We start from the raw sequence: 25338 nt of genomic DNA on the forward strand, positions 1-25338 counted from the left end.
GGGCAGAGAAACCCAAGGCAAAGAACAAAAAGGGCCACTGTACAGCAAAATTCTAAAAGGACAAAGGGTGTTAAAAAAACAAGCCTGAAGGCTTTGTGTCTTAATGCAAGGAGTATCCGCAATAAGGTGGATGAATTAATTGTGCAAATAGATGTTAACAAATATGATGTGATTGGGATTACGGAGACGTGGCTCCAGGATGATCAGGGCTGGGAACTCAACATCCAGGGGTATTCAACATTCAGGAAGGATAGAATAAAAGGAAAAGGAGGTGGGGTAGCATTACTGGTTAAAGAGGAGATTAATGCAATAGTTAGGAAAGACATTAGCTTGGATGATGTGGAATCTATATGGGTGGAGCTGCAGAACACTAAAGGGCAAAAATCGTTAGTGGGAGTTGTGTACAGACCTCCAAACAGTAGTAGTGATGTTGGGGAGGGCATCAAACAGGAAATTAGGAGTGCATGCAATAAAGGTGCAGCAGTTATAATGGGTGACTTTAATATGCACATAGATTGGGCTAGCCAAACTGGAAGCAATACGGTGGAGGAGGATTTCCTGGAATGCATAAGGGATGGTTTTCTAGACCAATATGTCGAGGAACCAACTAGGGGGGAGGCCATCTTAGACTGGGTGTTGTGTAATGAGAGAGGATTAATTAGCAATCTCATTGTGCGAGGCCCCTTGGGGAAGAGTGACCATAATATGGTGGAATTCTGCATTAGGATGGAGAATGAAACAGTTAATTCAGAGACCATGGTCCAGAACTTAAAGAAGGGTAACTTTGAAGGTATGAGGCATGAATTGGCTAAGATAGATTGGCTAATGAAACTTAAGGGGTTGACTGTGGATGGGCAATGGCAGACATTTAGAGAACGCATGGATGAATTACAACAATTGTACATTCCTGTCTGGCGTAAAAATAAAAAAGGGAAGGTGGCTCAACCGTGGCTATCTAGGGAAATCAGGGATAGTATTAAAGCCAAGGAAGTGGCATACAAATTGGCCAGAAATAGCAGCGAATCTGAGGACTGGGAGAAATTTAGAACTCAGCAGAGGAGGACAAAGGGTTTGATTAGGGCAGGGAAAATGGAGTACGAGAAGAAGCTTGCAGGGAACATTAAGGCGGATTGCAAAAGTTTCTATAGGTATGTAAAGAGAAAGAGGTTAGTAAAAACAAACGTAGGTCCCCTGCAGTCAGAATCAGGGGAAGTCATAACGGGGAACAAAGAAATGGCAGACCAATTGAACAAGTACTTTGGTTCAGTATTCACTAAGGAGGACACAAACAACCTTCCGGATATAAAAGTGGTCAGAGGGTCTATTAAAGAGGAGGAACTGAGGGAAATCTTTATTAGTCGGGAAATTGTGTTGGGGAAATTGATGGGATTGAAGGCCGATAAATCCCCAGGGCCTGATGGACTGCATCCCAGAGTACTTAAGGAGGTGGCCTTGGAAATAGCGGATGCATTGACAGTCATTTTCCAACATTCCATTGACTCTGGATCAGTTCCTATCGAGTGGAGGGTAGCCAATGTAACCCCACTTTTTAAAAAAGGAGGGAGAGAGAAAACAGGGAATTATAGACCGGTCAGCCTGACCTCAGTAGTGGGTAAAATGATGGAATCAATTATTAAGGATGTCATAGCAGCGCATTTGGAAAATGGTGACATGATAGGTCCAAGTCAGCATGGATTTGTAAAAGGGAGATCATGCTTGACAAATCTTCTGGAATTTTTTGAGGATGTTTCCAATAAAGTGGACAAAGGAGTACCAGTTGATGTGGTATATTTGGACTTTCAGAAGGCTTTCGACAAGGTCCCACACAGGAGATTAATGTGCAAAGTTAAAGCACATGGGATTGGGGGTAGTGTGCTGACGTGGATTGAGAACTGGTTGTCAGACAGGAAGCAAAGAGTAGGAGTAAATGGGTACTTTTCGGAATGGCAGGCAGTGACTAGTGGGGTACCGCAGGGTTCTGTGCTGGGGCCCCAGCTGTTTACATTATACATTAATGATTTAGACAAAGGGATTAAATGTAGTATCTCCAAATTTGCGGATGACACTAAGTTGGGTGGCAGTGTGAGCTGCGAGGAGGATGCTATGAGGCTACAGAGTGACTTGGATAGGTTAGGTGAGTGGGCAAATGCGTGGCAGATGAAGTATAATGTGGATAAATGTGAGGTTATCCACTTTGGTGGTAAAAACAGAGAGACAGACTATTATCTGAATGGTGACAGATTAGGAAAAGGGAAGGTGCAACGAGACCTGGGTGTCATGGTACATCAGTCATTGAAGGTTGGCATGCAGGTACAGCAGGCGGTTAAGAAAGCAAATGGCATGTTGGCCTTCATAGCGAGGGGATTTGAGTACAGGGGCAGGGAGGTGTTGCTACAGTTGTACAGGGCCTTGGTGAGGCCACACCTGGAGTATTGTGTACAGTTTTGGTCTCCTAACTTGAGGAAGGACATACTTGCTGTTGAGGGAGTGCAGCGAAGATTCACCAGACTGATTCCCGGGATGGTGGGACTGACATATCAAGAAAGACTGAATCAACTGGGCTTGTATTCACTGGAGTTCAGAAGAGTGAGAGGGGACCTCATAGAAACGTTTAAAATTCTGACGGGTTTGGACAGGTTGGATGCAGGAAGAATGTTCCCAATGTTGGGGAAGTCCAGAACCAGGGGTCACAGTCTAAGGATAAGGGGTAAGCCATTTAGGACCGAGATAAGGAGAAACTTCTTCACCCAGAGAGTGGTGAACCTGTGGAATTCTCTACCACAGGAAGTAGTTGAGGCCAATTCACTAAATATATTCAAAAGGGAGTTAGATGAAGTCCTTAGTACTCGGGGGATCAAGGGGTATGGCGTGAAAGCAGGAAGTGGGTACTGAAGTTTCATGTTCAGCCATGAACTCGTTGAATGGCGGTGCAGGCTAGAAGGGCTGAATGGCCTGCTCCTGCACCTATTTTCTATGTTTCTATGTTTCTAATATATTTAAGGTAGAGATAGACAGATTTTTGAATGAAAAGGGAGTCAAGGGTTATGGGGTGCAGGCAGAGAAGTGGAGTTGAGGCCAAGATCAGATCAGCAATGATCTTATTGAATGGCGGAGCAGGCTCGAGGGGCCTAATGGCCTTCTCCTGCTATTACTTCTTATGTTCTTATTATGTTGTTATGTGTCCTGACCAACATTCTGCCCTCAACCAACATTACCAATACAAAAATCAGATAAACTGATCATTCATCTAATTGCTGTTTGTGGGATATTGCTGGAGTTTGCTAGATTAAAACAAAATAGTCACTCCACTTCCCAAATAATTCAGTGTTTGGAACATTTTGATGTGATAATGTGCATGGTAAATATTGTTGTTTTTATTAAGAAATGATTAGCAATTGTGTTGTAACTTTATCTATTTTGCTGTTGACACAAAATAAAAAGAAGTTCAATAAAATACACTCATTGGTACAAAAAATATGATATTTTTTCCATTTATGAAGCAAACTTTTGACGTATCGAAGCAAAAATGGAAAAGGTTGAAAATACACAGCAGGTTCATCAACTTCTTTGAAGAGAAAAATAGGTTAATGGCTTAGTTATCGACCTATCTTCAGGACAATCAGAACTTGGTCAGTTAGCTTTGTGAACAGGTTAAAATTATGAACAAATTCCAACATTTGGTATGATCTGTTGTTTTCAATTAAAAACAGGTTATGAAATAGCTAATGTTAGATCTTCAACATCTTGTGCACAATACCTCAGGGAAGCTTTTTGTGACATGGCTCTCAAAAATATTCCCCATTAGGTGGCGCTCATGCAACCTTTTAATCTGAACTTCTTAGTAATTTGAAATGTCATCAGTCAATATTGATTTAAATTTCCATCTGTTAAAAATGGCAACAAGATTGATACTGTAATAAGTACATTGAAAGATAAAGATAAATAATATTCGAGATAAATTGTGTAATTTTCATAGTAACATGGATGGAATAGTGGAATGTGATGCCCGGTGCATGAAAATGCCAGAATCCCCCAGGTAATAAAAAACAGAACTTGACACATTCAGTCACATAAACCTGTGACACTGATCTTTTTCATCAAATGGTAACTATTTAAAAACAAACTGTTGAGTCAAAAGAATGATAGCCAACCTAAAACATGTTATGGGAGTTTCAGATAGCATCAGAAATGATAGCAGCAGAGAAGCAAATCTATTTTTGTGGAATCCTAAATCAAACTGGTTTTCTTTACAGAAATTGGGATCAACTTTGATCACATCTGGCAGAAAACATTAACTGTTCTGAATCCGATGAAACCAGCAGATGGCAGCATTATGAATGAGACTGATTTAACAGGACCAATGGTTTTCTGTTTGGCATTTGGAGCCACATTGTTGCTGGTGCGTTAAAATGTCACTGCAAACGACATGACAAGAAAAGTAATTTACTTACACATGGCATTTTGCTTGCTTCAACTTTATGTTTTTTAATATACAGGTATCATCATTTACTACATTATGAAAATCATCAGAAGAGTTTTTTCTTTATTCTCGTAGAAATGTCACTGTGCACCTCAGGCTCTTCCTTATGAAAAAGCAACTGATTTGACACTTGTGTTATTTGTGTGTCAAGCTATAGAAATATATATTTTTCTCTTGTGAAGCAAATTTTGGCTTGGTTTGCATTCTTTTTTCAAAGTCTGTATGTTATGAGAGAAAGGTGCAGACATGCATTTTGCATTTCAGTAAAATGTAAGCTAATCTGTCAATGTATCATAATGAATGAAAGTATCTCTATATCATTATATCTGTGTATCACAATTAGAGGGAACTCTATCTTTGAAATTTGTTTTTTGAAATTTTTGTGCTCATCAAAGTGAGGGATGTCACTGCTAAGGAATGGAGTACTTTTTCACTTCTAATGCCCAGTGTCAGCATTAAGTGCTCTGAGGTCAGGTATAGCACTGGTTAGATAGAGGGCTTTACTACAACTGGCAGACAGACATAACAAGGTCATGCTCACAGGCTGCGCATATCAGGAAATTGGGAGCGCAGAGCACGCACAACTTCCTGATAGGGAGCCTTGCCCACTGGCCATACCTGCCAATAGCAAGCATGCGTCAGATTATCCCTGAGATTATTGTAAACTAATTAAACTTAGAGAGGATAAAACCCCTTCTAAGAAGGCCACATACTCCTTGGAAAATGTGTCTAATTGTGTAGAGGTGCAGAGGGATCTAGGAGTAACATAGAAACATAGAAACATAGAAAATAGGTGCAGGAGTAGGCCATTCAGCCCTTCTAGCCTGCACCGCCATTCAATGAGTTCATGGCTGAACATGCAACTTCAGTACTCCCTTCCTGCTTTCTCACCATACCCCTTGATCCCCCGAGTAGTAAGGACTTCATCTAACTCCCTTTTGAATATATTTAGTGAATTGGCCTCAACTACTTTCTGTGGTAGAGAATTCCACAGGTTCACCACTCTCTGGGTGAAGAAGTTTCTCCTCATCTCGGTCCTAAATGGTTTATCCCTTATCCTTAGACTGTGACCCCTGGTTCTGGACTTCCCCAACATTGGGAACATTCTTCCTGCATCTAACCTGTCTAAACCCGTCAGAATTTTAAATGTTTCTATGAGGTCCCCTCTCATTCTTCTGAACTCCAGTGAATACAAGCCCAGTTGATCCAATCTTTCTTGATAGGTCAGTCCCACCATCCCGGGAATCAGTCTGGTGAATCTTCGCTGCACTCCCTCAATAGCAAGAATGTCCTTCCTCAAGTTAGGAGACCAAAACTGTACACAATACTCCAGGTGTGGCCTCACCAAGGCCCTGTACAACTGTAGCAACACCTCCCTGCCCCTGTACTCAAATCCCCTCGCTATGAAGGCCAACATGCCATTAGCTTTCTTAACCGCCTGCTGTACCTGCATGCCAACCTTCAATGACTGATGTACCATGACACCCAGGTCTCGTTGCACCTCCCCTTTTCCTAATCTGTCACCATTCAGATAATAGTCTGTCTCTCTGTTTTTGCCACCAAAGTGGATAACCTCACATTTATCCACATTATACTTCATCTGCCATGCATTTGCCCACTCACCTAACCTATCCAAGTCACTCTGCAGCCTCATAGCATCCTCCTCGCAGCTCACACTGCCACCCAACTTAGTGTCATCTGCAAATTTGGAGATACTACATTTAATCCCCTCGTCCAAATCATTAATGTACAATGTAAACAGCTGGGGCCCCAGCACAGAACCTTGCGGTACCCCACTAGTCACTGCCTGCCATTCTGAAAAGTACCCATTTACTCCTACTCTTTGCTTCCTGTCTGACAACCAGTTCCTGTCTGACAATCAGTACAGGTAAACAAAACAATAAAAGTAGTGATGCAGATTAATAAGGCTATAAAAAAGCAAACAAAGCACTGGGTTTCATTTCTAGAGGGATATAATTGAAAAGCAGAGGAATTATGTTAAACTTGAATCAAACCTTGGTTAGGCACACTTGGAGTACTGTGACCAATTCTGGTCTCCATGTTATAAAAAGGATATAGAGGCACTGGAGTAGGTGCACAAAAGATTTACTAAGATGATGCCAGAAATGAGAGATTATACCTGTTAGAAAAGATTGAACAGGCTGGGGCTCTTTTCTCTAGAAAAGGAAAGACTGAGGGGTGATATATTAGCATGGATAGAGGATTGGCTAACGAACAGAAAACAGAGAGTCTGGATAAATGGTTCATTCTCGGGTTGGCAATCAGTAACCAGTGGGGTGCCGCAGGGATCAGTACTGGGCCCCCAACTATTTACAATCTATATTAACAACTTGGAGGAACGGACTGAGTGTAATGTAGCCAAATTTGCTGATGATACAAAGATGGGAGGAAAAGCAATGTGTGAGGAGGACACACAAAATCTGCAAAAGGACATAGACAGGCTAAGTGAGTGGGCAAACATTTGGCAGATGGAGTATAATGTTGGAAAGTATGAGGTCATGCACTTTGACAGAAAAAAAATCAAAGAACAAGTTATTATTTAAATGGAGAAAGATTGCAAAGTGCTGCAGTACAGCCGGACCTGGGGGTACTTATGCATGAAACACAAAAGGATAGTATGCAGGTACAGCACTTGATCAGGAAGGCCAATGAAATCTTGGCCTTTATTGCAAAGGGGATGAAGTATTAAAGCAGGAAGTCTTGCTACAGTTATACAGGGTATTGGTGAGGCCACACCTGGAAGACTGCGTGCAGTTTTGGTTTCCATGTTTTCGAAAGGATATACTTGCTTTGGAGGCAGTTCAGAGAAGGTTCACAAGGCTGCTTCCAGAAATGAGGGGGTTGACTTATGAGGAAAGGTTGAGTAGGTTGGGCCTCTACTCATTGGAGTTCAGAAGAATGAGAGGTGATCTTCTCGAAACATATAAGATTATGAGGGGGCTTGACAAGGTGGATGCAAAGAGGATGTTTCCACTGATAGGGGAGACTAGAACTAGAGGGCATAATCTTAGAATAAGGGACCGCTCATTTAAAACTGAGATGAGGAGAAATTTCTTCTCTCAGAGGATTGTGGATCTGTGGAATTCGCTGCCTCAGAGAGCTGTGGAAGCTGGGACATTGAATAAATTTAAGACAAAAATAGACAGTTTCTTAAACGATAAGGGATTAAGGGGTTATGGAGAGTGGGCAGGGAAGTGGAGCTGAGTCCATGATCGGATTGGCCATGATCATATTATATGTTGGAGCAGGCTCGAGGGGCCATATGGCCCCTAAAAATTTTATACACCTCAATGAGCTCTCCTCTCAGCCTCCTCTGTTCCAATGAGAACAAACCCAGTCTATCCAATCTGTCCTCATAGCTAAGATTCTCCATTCCAGGCAGCATCCTAGTAAATCTTCTCTGCACCCTCTCTAGCGCAATCACGTCCTTCCTATGATATGGCGACCAGAACTGCACGCAGTATTGCAGCTGTGGCCTAACCAGAATATTATACAATTTAAGCATAACCTCCCTGCTCTTGTATTCTATGCCTCGGACAATAAAGGCAAGCATTCCGTATACCTTCTTAACCATCTTATCCACCTGGCCTGCTACTTTCAGGGATCTGTGGACAAGCGCTCTAAGGTCCCTTTGTTCATCTACACTTCTAAGTGGCCAACTGTTTAATGTGTATACCCTTTCCTTATTAGCAGTCCTCAAGTGTATTACCTCACACTTCTCCGAATTAAATTCCATTTGCCACTGTTCTGCCCACCTGACCAGTAGATTGATATCCTCCTGCAGTCCATGACTTTCCTCTCAACCACACAGCCAATTTTAGTGTCATCTGTAAACTTCTTAATCATACTCCCTATATTCAAATCTAGATCATTGATGTATACCACAAAAAGCAAGGGACCCAGTACTGAGCCCTGCGGATCCCCACTGGAAACATCCATCAACCATTACCCTTTGCTTCCTACCTCTACGCCAATTTTGGATCCAACTTGCCACTTTGCCCTGGATCCCATGGGCTTTAACCTTCGTGACCAGTCTACCATTTGGGACCTTATCAAAAGCTTTGCTAAAATCCATATACACTACATCGTATGCACTACCCTCATCGACCCTTCTGGGTACCTCTTGAAAAATTATATCAGATTAATCAAACACGATCTTCCCTTAACAAATCTGTGCTGACTGCCCCTAATTAATACTTGCCTTTCTAAATGTAGATTTATCCTGTCTTTCAGGATTTTTTCCAATAATTTTCCTACCACTGAGGTTAGGCTGAAAGACCTGTAATTACTCGGCCTATCCCTTTCTCCCTTCTTAAACAAGGGTACCACATTAGCAGTCCTCCGGCACCATGCTCAAATTCAAAGAGGACTGGAAAACTATGGTCAAGGCCTCTGCTATTTCCTCTTTTACTTCGCTCAACAGCCTGGGTGCATTTCATCCGGGTCTGGGGACTTATCTACTTTCAAAGCTGCTAAACCCCTGAATACCTCCTCGCTTACTATGTTCATTTCATCCAGAATTTCACACTCCTCCTCGATAGTGGTATCTACATTGCACCTTTCCTTTGTGAAAACAGATGCAAAGTCTTCATTAAGAAGGGTTTGATAGGGTAGCCATAGAGGAGATGTTTCCACTTGCGGTGGAAACCAGAACTAAGATCCATAAATATAAGATATTCACTAATAAATTCAATGGGGAATTCTGGAGAAACTTCTTTACCCAGAGAGTGGTTAGAATGTGGAACTCGCTACCACAGGGAGTAGTTGAGGAGACTGGCAGAGATGCATTGAAGGGAAAGCTTGATAAACACAAGGGAGAAAGGAATAGTTGATAGGGTGAAATGAAAAAGGGTGGGAGGAGGCTTTTGCAGAGCATATTCACTGACATTGACCTGTTGGGTCAAATGGCCTGTTCTGTGCTATTAATGTTATGTAATAGCACATACTGGAACACCAATGGGTGCTGCCCATGATTTTTCATCCATTTATTTTATCATAAAACATTTCCCTGGATGCTGAGGTTTCCTTGAAAATTAGAAGCACCACTACATGTGGAAAAGCACTCCAAATTCCTCAGGATACCAAACCAGAGTGCCCGTTGTGTGCAGCAGGTGTAACCTGGTCAGTCCAAATTAAACATTATTACTTAATGTATCTCACTTAGGCTATCCAGGTTTTTATAGCAGCAGCATTCACGACAATTTCAGGCAAATAAATGGGTGTTTTACTGCAGATCGTAGGAATCAGTTTGAGAACTGACCAAACTAATTTCACTTCAGAGCCTTACATCACAAGGTCATAAGATAGCTGAGGATGAGGAAAGTCATTCTTCCCATCTTAGATCATCCAACTAAAAAAAAATCGTATAGGTCTCATCTCCATCATATCATCCAACTGTTTTTATATTATTCTGGAGCTTTCGTCTCTACTACTTCACACACAAGTCCATCCCATATTTTGATCACTCTGTGTGATGAACTTCCTGATATCAGTCCTATATGTACTTTTTACTAATTTGAACCTGTGTCCCTTTGTCATACTATCATGGTTTTGTTTGAAGTAATGTTCTGAATTTAATCTTACTGTATCATTTACAATCTTTCATACCTCTACAAGATCCCCATGTCAACCTCCTCCTTTGAATGCTGAAACGACCATGTTTCTCCAGACATAATTCAATCCTCTGTCACTATAATGGCTCTTTCTACACCACCTCTGGTGTTGGAATGCCACCATTGTGTTTGTAGAACTAGGTACTCAAGTGCTATTCTGACTTTACCACTGTACAAACTAAGCATGATTTGTTACAACTTATATTCAATTGTTTAAGCTATTCAGTATTTACTTTGTTCGTTGCTGTTCTGCAGCGAGTTGTTATGATCTGGAATGCACTACCTGAAAGGGTGATGGAAGCAGAGTCAGCAGTTACTTTCAAAAGGGAATAGGATATATATTTGAGAAAGGAAACATTTTCAGGTCTATGGGGAAAGAACAGGGGAGTGGGACTAATTGGATAGTTCTTTCAAAGAGCTGGCACAGTTACAATGGGTTGAATGGCCTCCTTCTGAGCTCTATGATTCTATGAACTATTGGAGGTAATTTTAACTTTTATCCTTGGGCAAAAAACAGGTAATAGGAAAAACACTTAAGTGAGGTACAAAACGGAGTCCAATTTGTTATCACCTGTGTTTCGCCCCGCGATAAGTGTTTAAATTACCCGCATTGAGTGTCATGTCTACTATGGCCAAGGATCTCTTCCACCCTTAATTATTTTGGCACCATTCATGGAGTGTTTATGTCACCCGTTTATTTATTCCTATGTGTAGTACTTTACTTTATTGAAAGTCATCTGTTCTATTCACATGCTTAGTTTGTTTAGAGGAGAGTTTCATTCTATCAGTATAGCCTGGATGTAAAATCACAGTTTTCTAATTCCCTGCACTGTCCAATCCTGTTACGCAATTTTTAAAATTAGAATTTTCCTAAGGTTCCTTTTAATACACTTCTGTTCAACTTTAACATTCTCTAGTTCCACAGGTTAGCAACAATAGGTCCTAAGTTAACGATGAATAATTCATTTCTACTTTTTATTACAGGCTGGTAAAGTACAATTTGGCTGTGTTTATGGAATCAGTGTTTTGGGGTGTTTGGCGATTCATGCACTACTGAACCTGATGAGTGTTACAGGGGTCTCATATGGCTGTGTGGCCAGTGTCCTGGGCTACTGTCTCCTTCCAATGATCATTCTCTCTGGCTGTGCAGTACTTTTTTCACTCCAGTAAGTATACAAATTAGTAATCAGGGATAAACATCTGAGGTTGATTGGTGCAAAATTGATTTTGCTAAACTGTTAAGTACTTCTGTCAAAGTTTGAACTCGTTCCTGAAATCAAAATCTCAGGTGGCTGAATTTCCCCTGCAGCGACTCTAGGTGGCGGTCTTGTCTATTCTGGTGACCTTGCAGACTAAACAATGAAAAGAATTGTGTATGATGGCCGGAAGTATAAACACTAAACGCAAGATTTAATTTTTGGGTATTGCACAAAATTAATGGACAACTGAAGAATAGAAAAACAGAATATTTTTAAACAATGAGAAACTATTAAATGTTGGTGTTCAGGTGTCCTTGTAAAGGAAACACAGAGGCTGCGATTTTCCTTGCTGCACTGGGTCCGGGGCGGGTGATGTTGGTGACGGGTCACAGCCCCACTGCTGGCTCCATCCCGGTCTCCAACATGACTTTCCCCTGATTGGTCTGTTAAGCCCACCCAGCGTGTTTCCCGCCCAATTGAAGGGAGCCAGCATCGCGAGAGCGGCGCGGCGCGGGAGGGTAAAGGGAGGCGGAAGCTTGGAGTAGCAGCAGTCGAGGAGGCCAGCTGCACCAGGGGCAGAAACTAAACAAAGAAGTAAAGGAAATCGAAGTGTGACGCCAAGCGGGTAAGTGATTGGCTGGTGGATTGGTGAGTATTTTATCTTTTTTCTTTTTCTTTTCTTATCAGTAGGTAACCTTTGGCATTGTTGCCAAATTAGGTTAATTTAAGGGTTAAGTTATGGCTGGAGAGCCAGACCCGTGTCATGCTCCTCCTGTGCTATGTGGGAAATCAGGGTCACTTCCTGTGTCCCTGACTACTATGTGTGCAGGAAATGTGTCCAGCTGCAGCTACTGATAGACCGCATTGCAGCACTGGAGCTGCACATGGATTCACTCTGGAGCATCCACGATGTTGAGGATGTCATGAATAGCAGGTTTAGTGAGTTGGTCACACCACAGGTAAACGTTACACAGGCTGAGAGGGAATGGGTGACCATCAGGAAGAGCAGTGGAAGAAAGATAGTGCAGAGGTCCCCTGCGGTTACCTCCCTCCAAAACAGCTATACCATTTTGGGTACTGTTGGGGCAGATGACACATCAGGGGAAGGCAGCAGCAGCCAAGTTCATGGCACCATGGGTGGCTCTGCTGCACAGGAGGGCATGAAATAGAGTGGGAGAGCTATAGTGGTCGGGGATTCCATTGTTAGGGGAATAGATAGGCGTTTCTGCGGCTGCAATCGAGACTCCAGGATAGTATGTTGCCTCCCTGGTGCAAGGGTCAAGGATGTCTCGGAGCGGCTGCAGGGAATTCTGGAAGGGGAAGATGAACAGCCAATTGTCGTGGTGCACATAGGTACAAACGATATAGGTAAAAAATGGGATGAGGTCCTACAAACTGAATTTAGGGAGCTAAGAATTAAATTAAAAAGTAGGACCTCAAAGGTAGTAATCACAGGATTTCTACCAGTGCCACGTGCTAGTCAGAGTAGAAATAGCAGGATAGTTAAGATGAATACGTGGCTTGGGGAATGGTGCAAGAGGGAGTGATTCAAATTCCTGGGACACTGGAACCGGTTCTGGGGGAGGTGGGACCAGTACAAATCGGACGGTCTGCACCTGAGCAGGACAGGAACTGATGTCCAAGGGGGATTGTTTGCTAGTGCTGTTGGAGAGGGTTTAAACTAATATGGCAGGGGGATGGGTTCTATGCAGGGAGACAGAGGGAAGTAAAATGGGGACAGAAGCAAAAGGTAGAAAGGAGATAAGAAAAAGTGGAGGGCAGAGAAATCAAGGGCAAAAATCAAAAAGGGCCACATTACAACATAATTCTAAAAGGACAAAGAGTGTTAAAAAAACAAGCCTGAAGGCTCTGTGTCTCAATGTAAGGAGCATTCGTAATAAGGTGGATGAATTAACTGCGCAGATAGCTGTTAACGATATGATGTAATAGGGATTATGGAGACATGGCTCCAGAGTGACCATAGCTGGGAATTCAACATCCAATATTCAGGAAGGATAGACAGAAAGGAAAAGGAGGTGGGGTAGCATTGCTGTTAAAGAAGAGATTAATGCAAGAGTAAGGAAGGACATTAGCTTGGATGATGTGGAATCTGTATGGAACAACAAAGTGCAGAAAACGCTATTGGAAGTTGTGTACAGAACACCCAATAGTAGTAGTGAGGTTGGGGATGGCATCAAACAGGAAATTAGGGATGCGTGCAATAAAAGTACAGCAGTTACCGTGGGTGACTTTAATCTACATATAGATTGGGCTAATCAAACTGGTAGCAATTCAGTGGACGAGGACTTCCTGGAGTGTATAAGGAATGGTTTTCTAGACCAATATATCGAGGAACCAACTAGAGAGCTGGCCATCCTAGACTAGGTGCTGTGTAATGGGAGAGGATTAATTAGCAATCTTGTTGTGCGAGCCCCCTTGGGGAAGATTGACCATAATATGGTAGAATTCTTCATTAAGATGGAGAGTGACACAGCTAATTTAGATACTAGTTTCCTGAAAATGAAAGGTAACTTCGATGGTATGAGACGTGAATTGGCTAGAATAGACTGGCAAATGATACTTAAAGGGTTGACGGTGGATAGGCAATAGCAGACATTTAAGGGTCACATGGATGAACTACAACAATTGTACATCCCTGTCTGGTGTAAAAAAAATGGGGAATGTGGCTCAACCGTGGCTAACAAGAGAAATTAGGGATAGTGTTAAATCTAAGGAAGAGGCATAGAAATTGGCCAGAAAAATCAGGAAACCTGAGGACTGGGATAAATTTAGAATTCCACAGAGGAGGACAAAGGGTTTAATTAGAGTATGAGAGTAAGCTTGCAGGGAACATAAAAACTGACTGCACAAGCTTCTATAGATATATGAGGAAAAAAAGATTAGTGAAGATAAATGTAGATCCCTTGCAGTCAGAATCAGGTGAATTTATAATGGGGAACAAAGAAATGGTAGACCAATTGAACAAATACTTTGGTTCTGTCTTCACTAAGGAAAACACAAATAACCTTCCAGAAATATTAGGGGATCGAGTGTCTAACGAGAAGGAGGAACTGAAGGAAATCCTTATTAGTCTGGAAATCGTGTTAGGGAAATTGATGGGATTGAAGGCCGATAAATCCCCAGGGCCTGATAGTCTGCATCCCAGAGTAGTTAAGGAAGTTGCTCTAGAAATAGTGGATGCATTGGTGATCATTTTCCAACAGTCTGTCAACTTTGGATCAGTTCCTATTGATTGGAGGGTAGCAGTGATAGGATCGGTCCAAGTCAACATAGATTTATGAAAGGGAAATCATGCTTGACAAATCTTCTAGAATTTTTTGAGGATGTAACTAGTAGAGTGGACAAGGAAGAACCAGTGGATGTGGTGTATTTGGACTTTCAAAAGGCTTTTGACAAGGTCCCACACAAGAGATTAGTGTGCAAAATTAATGCACAATGTATTGGGGGTAATGTATTGACGTGGCTAGAGAACTGGTTGGCAGACAGGAAGCAAAGAGTAGGAATAAACGGATCCTTTTCAGAATGGCAGGCAGTGACCAGTGGGGTACCGTAAGGTTCAGTGCTGGAACCCCAGCTATTTACAATATACATTAATGATTCAGACGAACGATTTGAACGTAATATCTCCAAGTTTGCAGATGACACTAAGCTGGGTCATGGTGTGAGCTGTGAGGAGAGTGCTAAGAGGCTGTAAGGTGACTTGGACAGGTTAGGTGAGTGGGCAAATGCATGGCAGATGCAGTATAATGTAGATAATGTGAGGCTATCCACTTTGGTGGGAAAAACAGGAAGGCAGGATATTATCTGAATGGTGACAGATTCGGAAAAGGGGAGGTGCAACAAGACCTGGGTGTCATGGTACATCAAGTCATTGAAATTTGATATGCAGGTACAGCAGGCGGTGAAGAAGGCAAATGGCATGTTGGCCTTCATAGCGAGAGGATTTGATTATAGGAGCACGGATGTCTTACTGCAGTTGTACAGGGCCTTGGTGAGGCCACACCTTGAATATTGTGTACAGTTTTGGTCTCCTAATCTGAGGAAGGACATTCTTGCTATTGAGGGAGTGCAGCGAAGGTTCACCAGACTGATTCCCGGGATGGAAGGACTGACATATGAAGAAAGACTGGATCGACTAGGCTTGTATTCACTGGAATTTAGAAGAATGAGAGGGGTCTCATAGAAACATATAAAATTATGACAGGACTGGACAGGTTAGATGCAGGAAGAATGTTTCTGATGTTGGGGAAATCCAGAACCAGGGTTCACAGTCTAAGGATAAGGGGTAAACCACCTAGGACCGAGATGAGGAGAAACTTCTTCACTCAGAGAATTGTGAACCTGTGAAATTCTCTACCACAGAAAGTTGTTGAGGCCAGTTCATTAGATATATTCAAAAGGGAGTTAGACGTGGCTCTTACAGCTAAAAGGATCAAGCGGTATGGAGGGAAAGCAGGAATGGGGTACTAAAGTTGCATGATCAGCCATGATCATATTGAATGGTGGTGCAGGCTCGAAGGGCCGAATAGCTTAATCCTGCACCTATTTTCTATGTTTCTCTGTTTCTATGATGTCATCTGATGATGCGTCATCAGCCTGCTTCCTTAAAGGTACGATGCACAAATTTATTTTAACATTTGTGCTGTCAGTCTTCTACAGCTTTGAGGTGCTGCAAACACTGACAAGCACTGCACAAATGTGCACGGCTGCATCCGGGCTCTCCCATGACTCCCTCCATATGCTTCTGGAGGGATTCACAGCTGCAGGAAGGTTCTCTTCCCTTCCAATGGATGGAAGAGACCTCCCCAAGAGACCAACGCAGCCTGTTTGCACATTGCACATGAGGGGACAAGCAGGGATGGTGTCAGGAGGACCAGGCTGCATTGGCGCAAACCAATGATCTCAATAGATCATAAAACATTACTGAAACGCTACACTCAACCTCATCCTACTGTGCCACTCATCAAATCCCCATCACTCTGCCTCCCGTACCCTACTCCTGCACATAGTTACTCACACCAACTTACCTTGCAACTCTACCCATCCCTCTCTATCGACATTAACACTTCCCCATCTCACTAGCCACCCCTCACACTCACCCTCATCCTGGTGGAATCATACCAACTAACAACACACAAGGGTAGTCACTATTTACGATCTATATTAATGACGTGGATGAAGGGATTGAGTGTAATGTAGCCAAGTTTGCTGCTGATACAAAGATGAGTGGGAAAACAAATTGTGAGGAGGACACAATAAATGTGCAAAGGGATGTAGACAGGCTAAGTGAGTGGACAAAAAATTGGCAGATGGTGTATAATGTGGGAAAATGTGAGGTTTTCACTTTGGCAGAGAAAATGGAAAAGCAAATTGTAATTTAAATGGAGAAAAATTGCAAAGTGCTGCATACAGAGGGACCTGGGAGTCTTTGTGCATGAAACACAATTTAGTATACAGGTACAGCAAGTAATCAGGAAGGCAAAGGTTGGCCTTTCTTGCAAGAGGGATAGAGTATAAAAGCAGAGAAGTCATGCTACAATTGTACAGGTAAAGCCAAACCTAGAGTACTGCGTACAGTTTTGGTGTCCGTATTTAAGAAAGGATATACTTACATTGAAAGCTGTTCAATGAAGGTTCACTCGGTTGATTCCGGAGATGAGTGGCTTGACTTATGAAGATAGGTTGGGCCTATACTCATTGGAGTTCAGAAGAATGAGAGGTGATCTTATCGAAACATATAAGATAATGAGGGGGCTCGACAAGGTGGATGCAGAGAGGATAGTTCCACTCATAGGGGAAACTAAAACTAGGGGACACAGTCTCAGAATAAGGAGCCGCCCATTTAAAACTGAGATGAGGAGGAATTTCTTCTTTCAGAGGGTTTTAATCTGTGGAATTCTCTGCCCCAGAGAACTGTGGAGGCTGGGTCACTGAATATATTTAAGGTGGACATAGACAGATTTTGAGCGATAAGGGAATAAAGAGTTATGGGGAGTGGGCAGGGAAGTGGAGCTGAGTCCATAATCAGATCAGCCATGATCTGGAGCAGGCTCGAGGGGCCAAATGGCCTACATGTGCTCCTATTTCTTATGTCCTTATGTTTTATCAAATGTTCATGAGAAGTTTCTGTTAACATGCTGTCAAACATTGAAATCTTTATTTTCAACATTTTGCGTTGTTGGACAAATTTGTGTGCATGTTTGGAAGTGGCTTAGTGAGTTGCAGTGAATGGTGAGACATAACAATACCACCACCCCCCCCCCCCCCCTCCCTCAATGGTGAAGAGTGTGTGAAATAAATGACTTGGACATAGTCAGGATGCTTTACGTTATTGGTGTGGGGTGGTACCTACTTGCCACATCATGTGACAGCCAGGGTGTACAGCATCAAGTGAAGTAAATGTGGACACGGTGAGGCCATCCCTGCCATCTCAGGCAGCAATGTGATTGGTGCTGATGCCCTCAGTCCTGTGCTTCACCAGGTGATTACGGAGGTCGGTGTGGTTGTTGGTGCTGCTGGTGTGCCTGGTGATGCTGGTGTTGGGGCTGATTGTGGTCAGACCAAGGTGAAAGAGTATAAATTGCACCCATGCTGATGGAATAGATGGCAGGTGAAGTAGAGATGACAGAAGCGATCTGTCAATGGTGGGAGAGGTAATGAGGTCAAACTGGATGGAGACTTATGTAAAAGACTTGCAGCATCCTGAATTTGTAGTAGAAATGGAGTTTATAGGAGTTAGTGGTTAAGGGATCATTTTTCAATCAGCTGGGAGCTTTGACTTGATATTTGAAGCTGTCAACTCATCAGCTGATTCAGTTGTCACTGACATTCCACCTCCGCTTTACAGACAACGTCTAGGCATAGCGGGAAATCGGTGGGCGATCTGTCAAATTCAATAAACTGGGGAAAAAAGCATTAAGTGGCTGTGAACAAGCTACTAATGATTTGAATTGGGTCCCCTGCCGCTGCCTATCGGGTCTGCTCAGTGCTGGCAGACCCAACATCTGGAAATGCAGGTGTGTGCATTTTGACAGCAGCTTCCCAACCCGCTGTCAATCATTTTAAATGTCACAGCTGACCTGCCACCCATCCCATCTGCTGAGCGCCGGCAAAATTGCAGCCAGAGAATTAGCATGCAGTTACCACAAGCAATTAGGGAGGCAAATGGCATGTTGACCTTTATTGCAAGTGGGTTGGAGTACAAGAGTAAGGAAGTTTTGCGACAATTGTATAGGGCTTTGTTGAGACTACACCTGGAGTACTGTGCACAGTTTTGGTCTCCTTATCTCAGGAAGGATATACTTGCCTCAGAGACAGTGCAATAAAGGTTCACTTGATTGATTCCTGGGATGTGAGGGTTGTTCAATAAGGAGAGATTGAGTAGATTGGGCCTATACTCTCTGTTTAGAAGAATGAGAGGCAAGAGGAAAATGTTTCTTTATTAGCCGAGGTATAGAATATAAGAGCAGGAAGGTTATGCTGGGACCCCAGCTATTTACAATATATATTAATGATTTGGCTGAGGGAATTGAGTGTAATAGCTCCAAGTTTGCAGATGACACTAAGCTGGGTGGCGGTGTGAGCTGTGAGGAGGACACTAAAAGGCTGCAGGGTGACTTGGTCAGGTTAGGTGAGTGGGCAAACGTGTGGCAGATACAGCATAATGTGGATAAATGTGAGGTTATCCACTTTGGTGGCAAAAACACAAAGGCAGAATATTATCTGAATGGTGGCAGATTAGAAAAAGGGGAGGTGCAATGAGACCTGGGTGCCATGGTACATCAGTCATTGAAAGTTGGCATGCAGGTACAGCAGGCGGCGAAGAAGGCAAATGGTATGTTGGCCTTCATAGCAAGGGGGTTTGCATATAGAAGCAGGGAAGTCTTACTGCAGTTGTACAGGGCCTTAGTGAGGCCTCACCTGGAATATTATGTTCAGTTTTGGTCTCCTAATCATAGGAAGGATGTTCTTGCTATTGAGGAAGTGCAGCGAAGGTTCACCAGACTGATTCCCGGGATGGCAGGACTGACCTATGAGGAGAGACTGGATCGACTGGGCCTGGACAGGTTAGATGCAGGAAGAATGTTCCCGATGTTGGGGAAGTCCAGAACCAGGGGACATAGTCTAAGGATAAGGGGTAAGCCATTTAGGACTGAGATGAGGAGAAACTTCTTCACTCAGAGAGTTATTAACCTGTGGAATTCCCTACCGCAGAGAGTTGTTGATGCCAGTTCATTGGATATATTCAAGAGGGAGCTAGATATGGCCCATACGGCTAAAGGGATCAAGGGGTATGGAGAGAAAGCAGGAAAGGGGTACTGAGGTGAATGATCATCCATGATCTTATTGAATGGTGGTGCAGGCTCGAAGGGCTGAATGGCCTATTCCTGCACCTATCTTCTCTGTTTCTATATTTCTATGCTTAAACAGTATAAAACGCTCGTTAGGCCACCGCTAGACTACTGCGTACAGTTCTGCTCACCATGTTACAGGAAATATGTGATTGCACTGGAGAGGGTACAGAGGAGATTTACGAGGATGTTGCCAGGACTGGAAAATTTTAGCTATGAAGAAAAATTGATAAGGCTGGGGTTGTTTGCTTTGTACCAGAGGAGGCTGAGGGTCGATTTGATTGAGGTATATAAAATTATGAAGTCCTAGATTGAGTAGACAGCAGGGACCTATTTCCCTTAGCAGAGAGGCCAATAACTAGGGGACATAGATTTAAAGTCATTGGCAGAAGGATTACAGGGGAGTTGAGGAGAAATGTTTTCACCCAGAGAGTGGTGGGGGTTTGGAACTCACTGCCTGAAAGGATGTGCACATTTAAAAAGTACTTGCATATGCAATTGAAGTGCTGCAACCTACAAAAGCTGGAAAGTGGGATTAGGCTGGATAGCTCTTTTTGGGCTGGCACAGACACGATGTGCTGAATGGCCTCCTTCCGTGCTGTGAATTTCTATGATTCTATGATCTCACTGAAACATATCAGATTCTGAGGGCGGATTGACAAGGTAGATGCTGAGAGGTTGTTTCCCCTGGCTGGAGACTTTAGAACTAGGGGACACAGTCTCAGGATAAGGAGTCATCCATTTAAGACTGAGCTGAGGAGGAATTTTTTCACTCAGAGGGTTGTGAATCTTTAGAATCTCTATCCTAAAGGGCTGTGGTTGAGTATATTCAAGGCTGAGATAGATAGATTTTTGGACTCTATGAATTCAAGGGATATGTGGATCAGGCGGGAAAGTGGAGTTGAGGTTGATCAGCCGTGATCCTGGACAACGTGGACCACTTTCCCTATCTCGGGGGCCTCCTATCAACAAGGGCAGGCATCGACGACGAGATCCAACACCGCCTCCAGTGCAGCCTTCGGCCGCCTGAGGAAAAGAGTGTTTGAAGACCAGTCGCTCAAAACTGTCACCAAGCTCATGGTCTACAGGGCTGTAGTAATACCCGCCCTCTTGTATGGCTCATAGACGTGGACCATGTACAGTAGACACCCCAAGTCGCTGGAGAAATACCACCTGCGATGTCTCCGCAAGATCCTGCAAATCCCCTGGGAGAACAGACGCACAATCGTTAGCGTCCTCGTCCAGGCTAACATCCACAGCATTGAAGCACTGACCACACTTTATCAGCTCCACTGGGCAGGCCACATAGTTCGCATGCCAGACACGAGACTCCCAAAGCAAGTGCTCTACTCGGAACTCGTCCACGGCAAATGAGCCAAAGGCGGGCAGAGGAAACATTACAAGGACACCCTCAAAGCCTCCCTGATAAAGTGCGACATCCCCACTGACACCTGGGAGTCCCTGGTCATAGACCACCCTAAGTGGAGGAAGTGCATTTGGGAGGGCGCTGAGCTCGAGTATCATTGCCGAGAGCATGTAGAAATCAAGCGCAGGCAGCGGAAGGAGCGTGTGGCAAACTAGGCTCCCCACCCATCCCTTCCCTCAACGACTATCTGTCCCACCTGTGACAGAGACTGTGGTTCTCGTATTGGACTGTAAAGCCACCTAAGAACTCCTTCTAAGAGTGGAAGCAAGTCTTCCTCGATTCCGAGGGACTGCCTATGAATGGCAGAGTAGGCTCGAGGGGCCATGTGGCCTACTCTTGCTCCTAATTCTTATGTTCTTATGTAACTGTGTAGCAGGACATAGATTGATAGATTTGTTTTGTTAGCCAAGGGTATTATGGGTTATGATAGGTGGGTAGATGAAGTTATGATACAGATCAGCCATTATCTAATTTAATGGTGGAACTGGTTTGATGAACTGAATGGCCTACTCTTGTTCTTATGACAGAAGCTTACTTATATTTTTTTATGTCAAAATTAACTTACAGTCTTTCGAAGATACCACCTCGCTCTGCCATTATTCATAATTTATTTTGAAGTAGATTTCCCTTAAAAATGAGTCCTGCTCCATGTATTTAAATGCTTTCGCAATCTATATCAACATTGCTGTTTATCTGTCAATCCTAATATCTCCGTCTACCAGTTCTTAATTGATGTTAGAGAACATGCTGTTTAATTCTGTTAATTGGAACCCAGAGCAAAGAGAGCCAGATTCTAAACACCTTTTTCCCTTTACAGTGTGTAATTGCTCATTTTTCCATTCTGCTGCTACTGAAAGGGAAACAAATTGCCTTGGCCTGTCGTAGAGTGAGCCTGTTCTGTGCTGTAGTATGTACTGGATCTGAAAATACATAATTGCTGCTGCATTTAAGTGTTTACAGTATTCTGCCAGTTGAATATTTTTCACACAATACTCAGTTGTCAAGAGAAATCCTGTTGTGTACTTCTAACAACATTTTATTCAAATATTTGGAATATTTATCATCAAAATAACAGGGACATTGGCAGGCTACCCTGCCTCTGCCAAATTACTACCACACGAACAAACCATCCTGATCCCCAGGTGTGTAACTATACTGTACTGAATGTTATACAATTACACCAACAGTCATTGGATGAATACAGGTTTCTCAAATATATTTAAACAAAATGTAGAACAACTCCACTAGTAAGTAAACCAATGTAAAGAGCTGAGGAAAAAAATACATTCAAAAAATAATTAATGAGATTAATTTAAGATAATATAGCCATTGCTCTTGTTTGGTGCTAAAGATGAAGTAAGTAATTCACTTCACTACTTGACTATTTTGTGGTGATTAGTATGTGTCAGGTTGATAATGTAGCTCACTTTACCCATATAGCATCTGTAAAAGGTAGACAAGCAGCAGTCTCCTAATGAAACACAAAGGTGCTTATACCTAAATGGTCCCCATCTTTACTGGTTTGCTTACTCTCGGTCGACTCCAGAAAAGCGGCCCTAGCGTGGTCCAGGCCGCCATCCGTTTTGGGTGCTGGGCTGCAGTCCCGGTCCCACGCTGCCCTCGTGGCCTATTTCTGTTTGTGGGACCTTGTTATGTAATGTTGCCTACATTTTAAAAAATTCATTCATGGGATGCGGGCGTTGCTGGGAAGGCCAACATTTATTGCCCATCCCTAATTGTCCTTGAAAAGATAGTGGTGAGTCACCTTCTTGAACCACTTGAATTACAACAGCGACTACACTTCAGAAATACTTCATTGGCTGTAAAGCACTTTGAGATGTCCTGAGGTCGTGAAAGGTGCTGTATAAATGCAAGTTCTTTCTTTCTAGATGTTCTGCCCATCTATATAAGCACATGTACACAACACCACTTTGCTCTGAACAGGTACTAGTGTCAAATCATTACTTGCCATATAACAGTGCCATTAAATGCTATCTGGTAAACCATTTGAAGAGAATATTCCAACCAAGACTGGTTTTGAATTCCTTTCCATCTTTATTTGAATAGCTTCAGCAGCAAATACAAATGAAAACAACTTGTGACATGATATCATTACTCCTTTCAGTTCTGATATGCAAACACATCAGTTATTGCAACAGTTCTGATTGCATAAATCTGACTTTTGGAGATTAGATTCCTGCTAAGATTGATTCTGTTATATTATCTGCATTTGGGTAATGGATTTTCACCTGTAGATAGCTCCTTAATTCCTGTTCTATATATAGTAGGACAGATAATTGCTGATGAGTACTGGAGGAATATAAAAGATCAGTGAACTGTGCAGGAAAACATTGGGTGACAGTAATATGTGGATGTTTTACCAATATATAATGCATATAATACAGAAAACTGCTATATTTGGGTTAATACAGTGGGTCAGCACAGTATCTTTTCACCTCAAGGATCTGAACTCAAATTCAAACTTCACTTGCACAATAAAAGTCTCCTGTCTCTGCTGAGTGTAAGGGTCCTAAATGAAATAATTGTACACACTTTCTCGTGAGCATGATTCAAGAGAGGGCGGGGAGGGGAGGAAAAAAAGAAAGAAAGGAAGATCGATCACATACCAATAATCCTTCATAAAAGTTGTCTTTTAATTGCTGGTGGGGGGGGTTCTGAATAAATGTGGAAGTGTGTTCTTCAGGGAACAACAGAGGAAAGATCACAGTTTGAAAATAGGTTGAAGAGTTACATAACAAAAGGTCCAACTATGCATTTTGGGTGAGTTCTCTAAGTAAAAGGGTGAAATCAATGGTTTGAACAATTCATCAGCCTGGAAATCACTGTAGGTCATGTTATTGTACGGCTGCTAATATCAAATTAATAATATCACTATTTTAATGATGGTGTTAACACATTTAAAATGAGCAGGATACTCATGCGATTGTGTTTGATGTTCATATGATAACATCTCACTATAATTTCCAGGCTCCAGCTTTAAGAAAGAAACTAATTATCAAATTTTACTCACAAAACATACTCTGATTTTGAGTTAACCTATTTTCTGATTTCTTCATTTAATTTCTTCAACAGCGGCATTGACTAAAGACAAGAAAACAAAACTCCCATTCTTGTCATTCCTCACTTGTTGATTAGACTGTGGTATACCAATCTTGATTAATTCCTTAAACTGAACTGCAGAGAACTGAACTTCAAAGAAATTATGCAAATTTCAGAAGATTTATTTAATATTTAGTATGCGTTACTGGTAAAGTCTTTCTGATATTGTGTTCTGTCTTGTTAATCTCAGGGGAGCGATTGGGATTCTGCTCGCTTTGATTGTCATTGGATGGTGCAGTCTGTCAGCCTCAAAAATGTTTATCTCTACGTTGGCAATGGAGGGACAACAGCTTCTTGTCGCCTATCCTTGTGCCTTACTGTATGGGATTTTTGCACTTCTGACAGTTTTCTAAATTCATAGTTTCAACACTAAATGTACAATTTCAATTTTGCTTTAATTGTACATTATGTTTTTATTTATGCAATTTTGGGATTCAGAAATGTATTTACCAATAAAAGCATGGTTACCTTTAAAGCACTTTCTACGCTCTTTTGTTTTTGGGCTAGCTGGGTGATCTGACATCCATCACCAAGAGTATCCACACCATACTACTGATAAATCTGCATTAGTAGTGTTTCTGTTTGCCTGCTTTGGAGTGTACACTCTCTTCCCATAGGGTCACACCTCACTATTTAAACCCAAGAAATTTAGGCACAGGTTGGCTTACTCTCCTTCTTGAAGTGTGCACGGGGGACTGCTACAGTTTAATGAACAAAAAGCACTGGTAAGCCCTATTTATTGTGCAGAGTTATTTGGAACTAATCCAGAAGAATCTCAGTGGTAAATTGACCACCATCACTGAGCCAAGCTGGCTGGGCAGTCACTCCAAGTACTATAGACCTGCTTTATTCAGCAATCAGATTATTGAGCCAGTTGCATATAATTCACTCAGTTCCAATCTCCCATAACCAGGTATGCCATCTTGGAGACAGACAACCTCAAGGAGACAATATGATGACTTATGTTTACACTGCATAAAAGTTAGTTAATTGTCATAATAAGTTAGGTGATAATGGGCCAGATTTTGCTGTAGCATCAAAAGGGCATCGAAAGGCATCTGCCGTTAGACTTGCCCCAGCGTCCTTCAGCTCAAAAGATTCATAACCA

General features: G+C 42.5%; 1 protein-coding gene across 1 annotated transcript in view; it reads left to right on the top strand.

Annotated features, from left to right (window-relative positions):
• Nucleotides 1–24705, top strand: part of LOC139232711 (protein YIPF5-like) — an 80506-nt gene extending 55801 nt beyond the window's left edge. The window contains exons 4-6 of the mRNA XM_070863206.1: nucleotides 4254–4399; nucleotides 11098–11279; nucleotides 24421–24705. Coding sequence (XP_070719307.1) covers nucleotides 4254–4399; nucleotides 11098–11279; nucleotides 24421–24583 — 491 coding nt within the window. The 3' untranslated portion in view covers nucleotides 24584–24705. The remainder of the gene's footprint in view (nucleotides 1–4253; nucleotides 4400–11097; nucleotides 11280–24420) is intronic.
• The last annotated feature ends 633 nt before the right edge of the window (nucleotides 24706–25338 follow it).

The sequence above is a fragment of the Pristiophorus japonicus genome, chromosome 2 (assembly GCF_044704955.1).
Source record: "Pristiophorus japonicus isolate sPriJap1 chromosome 2, sPriJap1.hap1, whole genome shotgun sequence".
Classification (NCBI taxonomy): Eukaryota; Metazoa; Chordata; class Chondrichthyes; family Pristiophoridae; genus Pristiophorus; species Pristiophorus japonicus.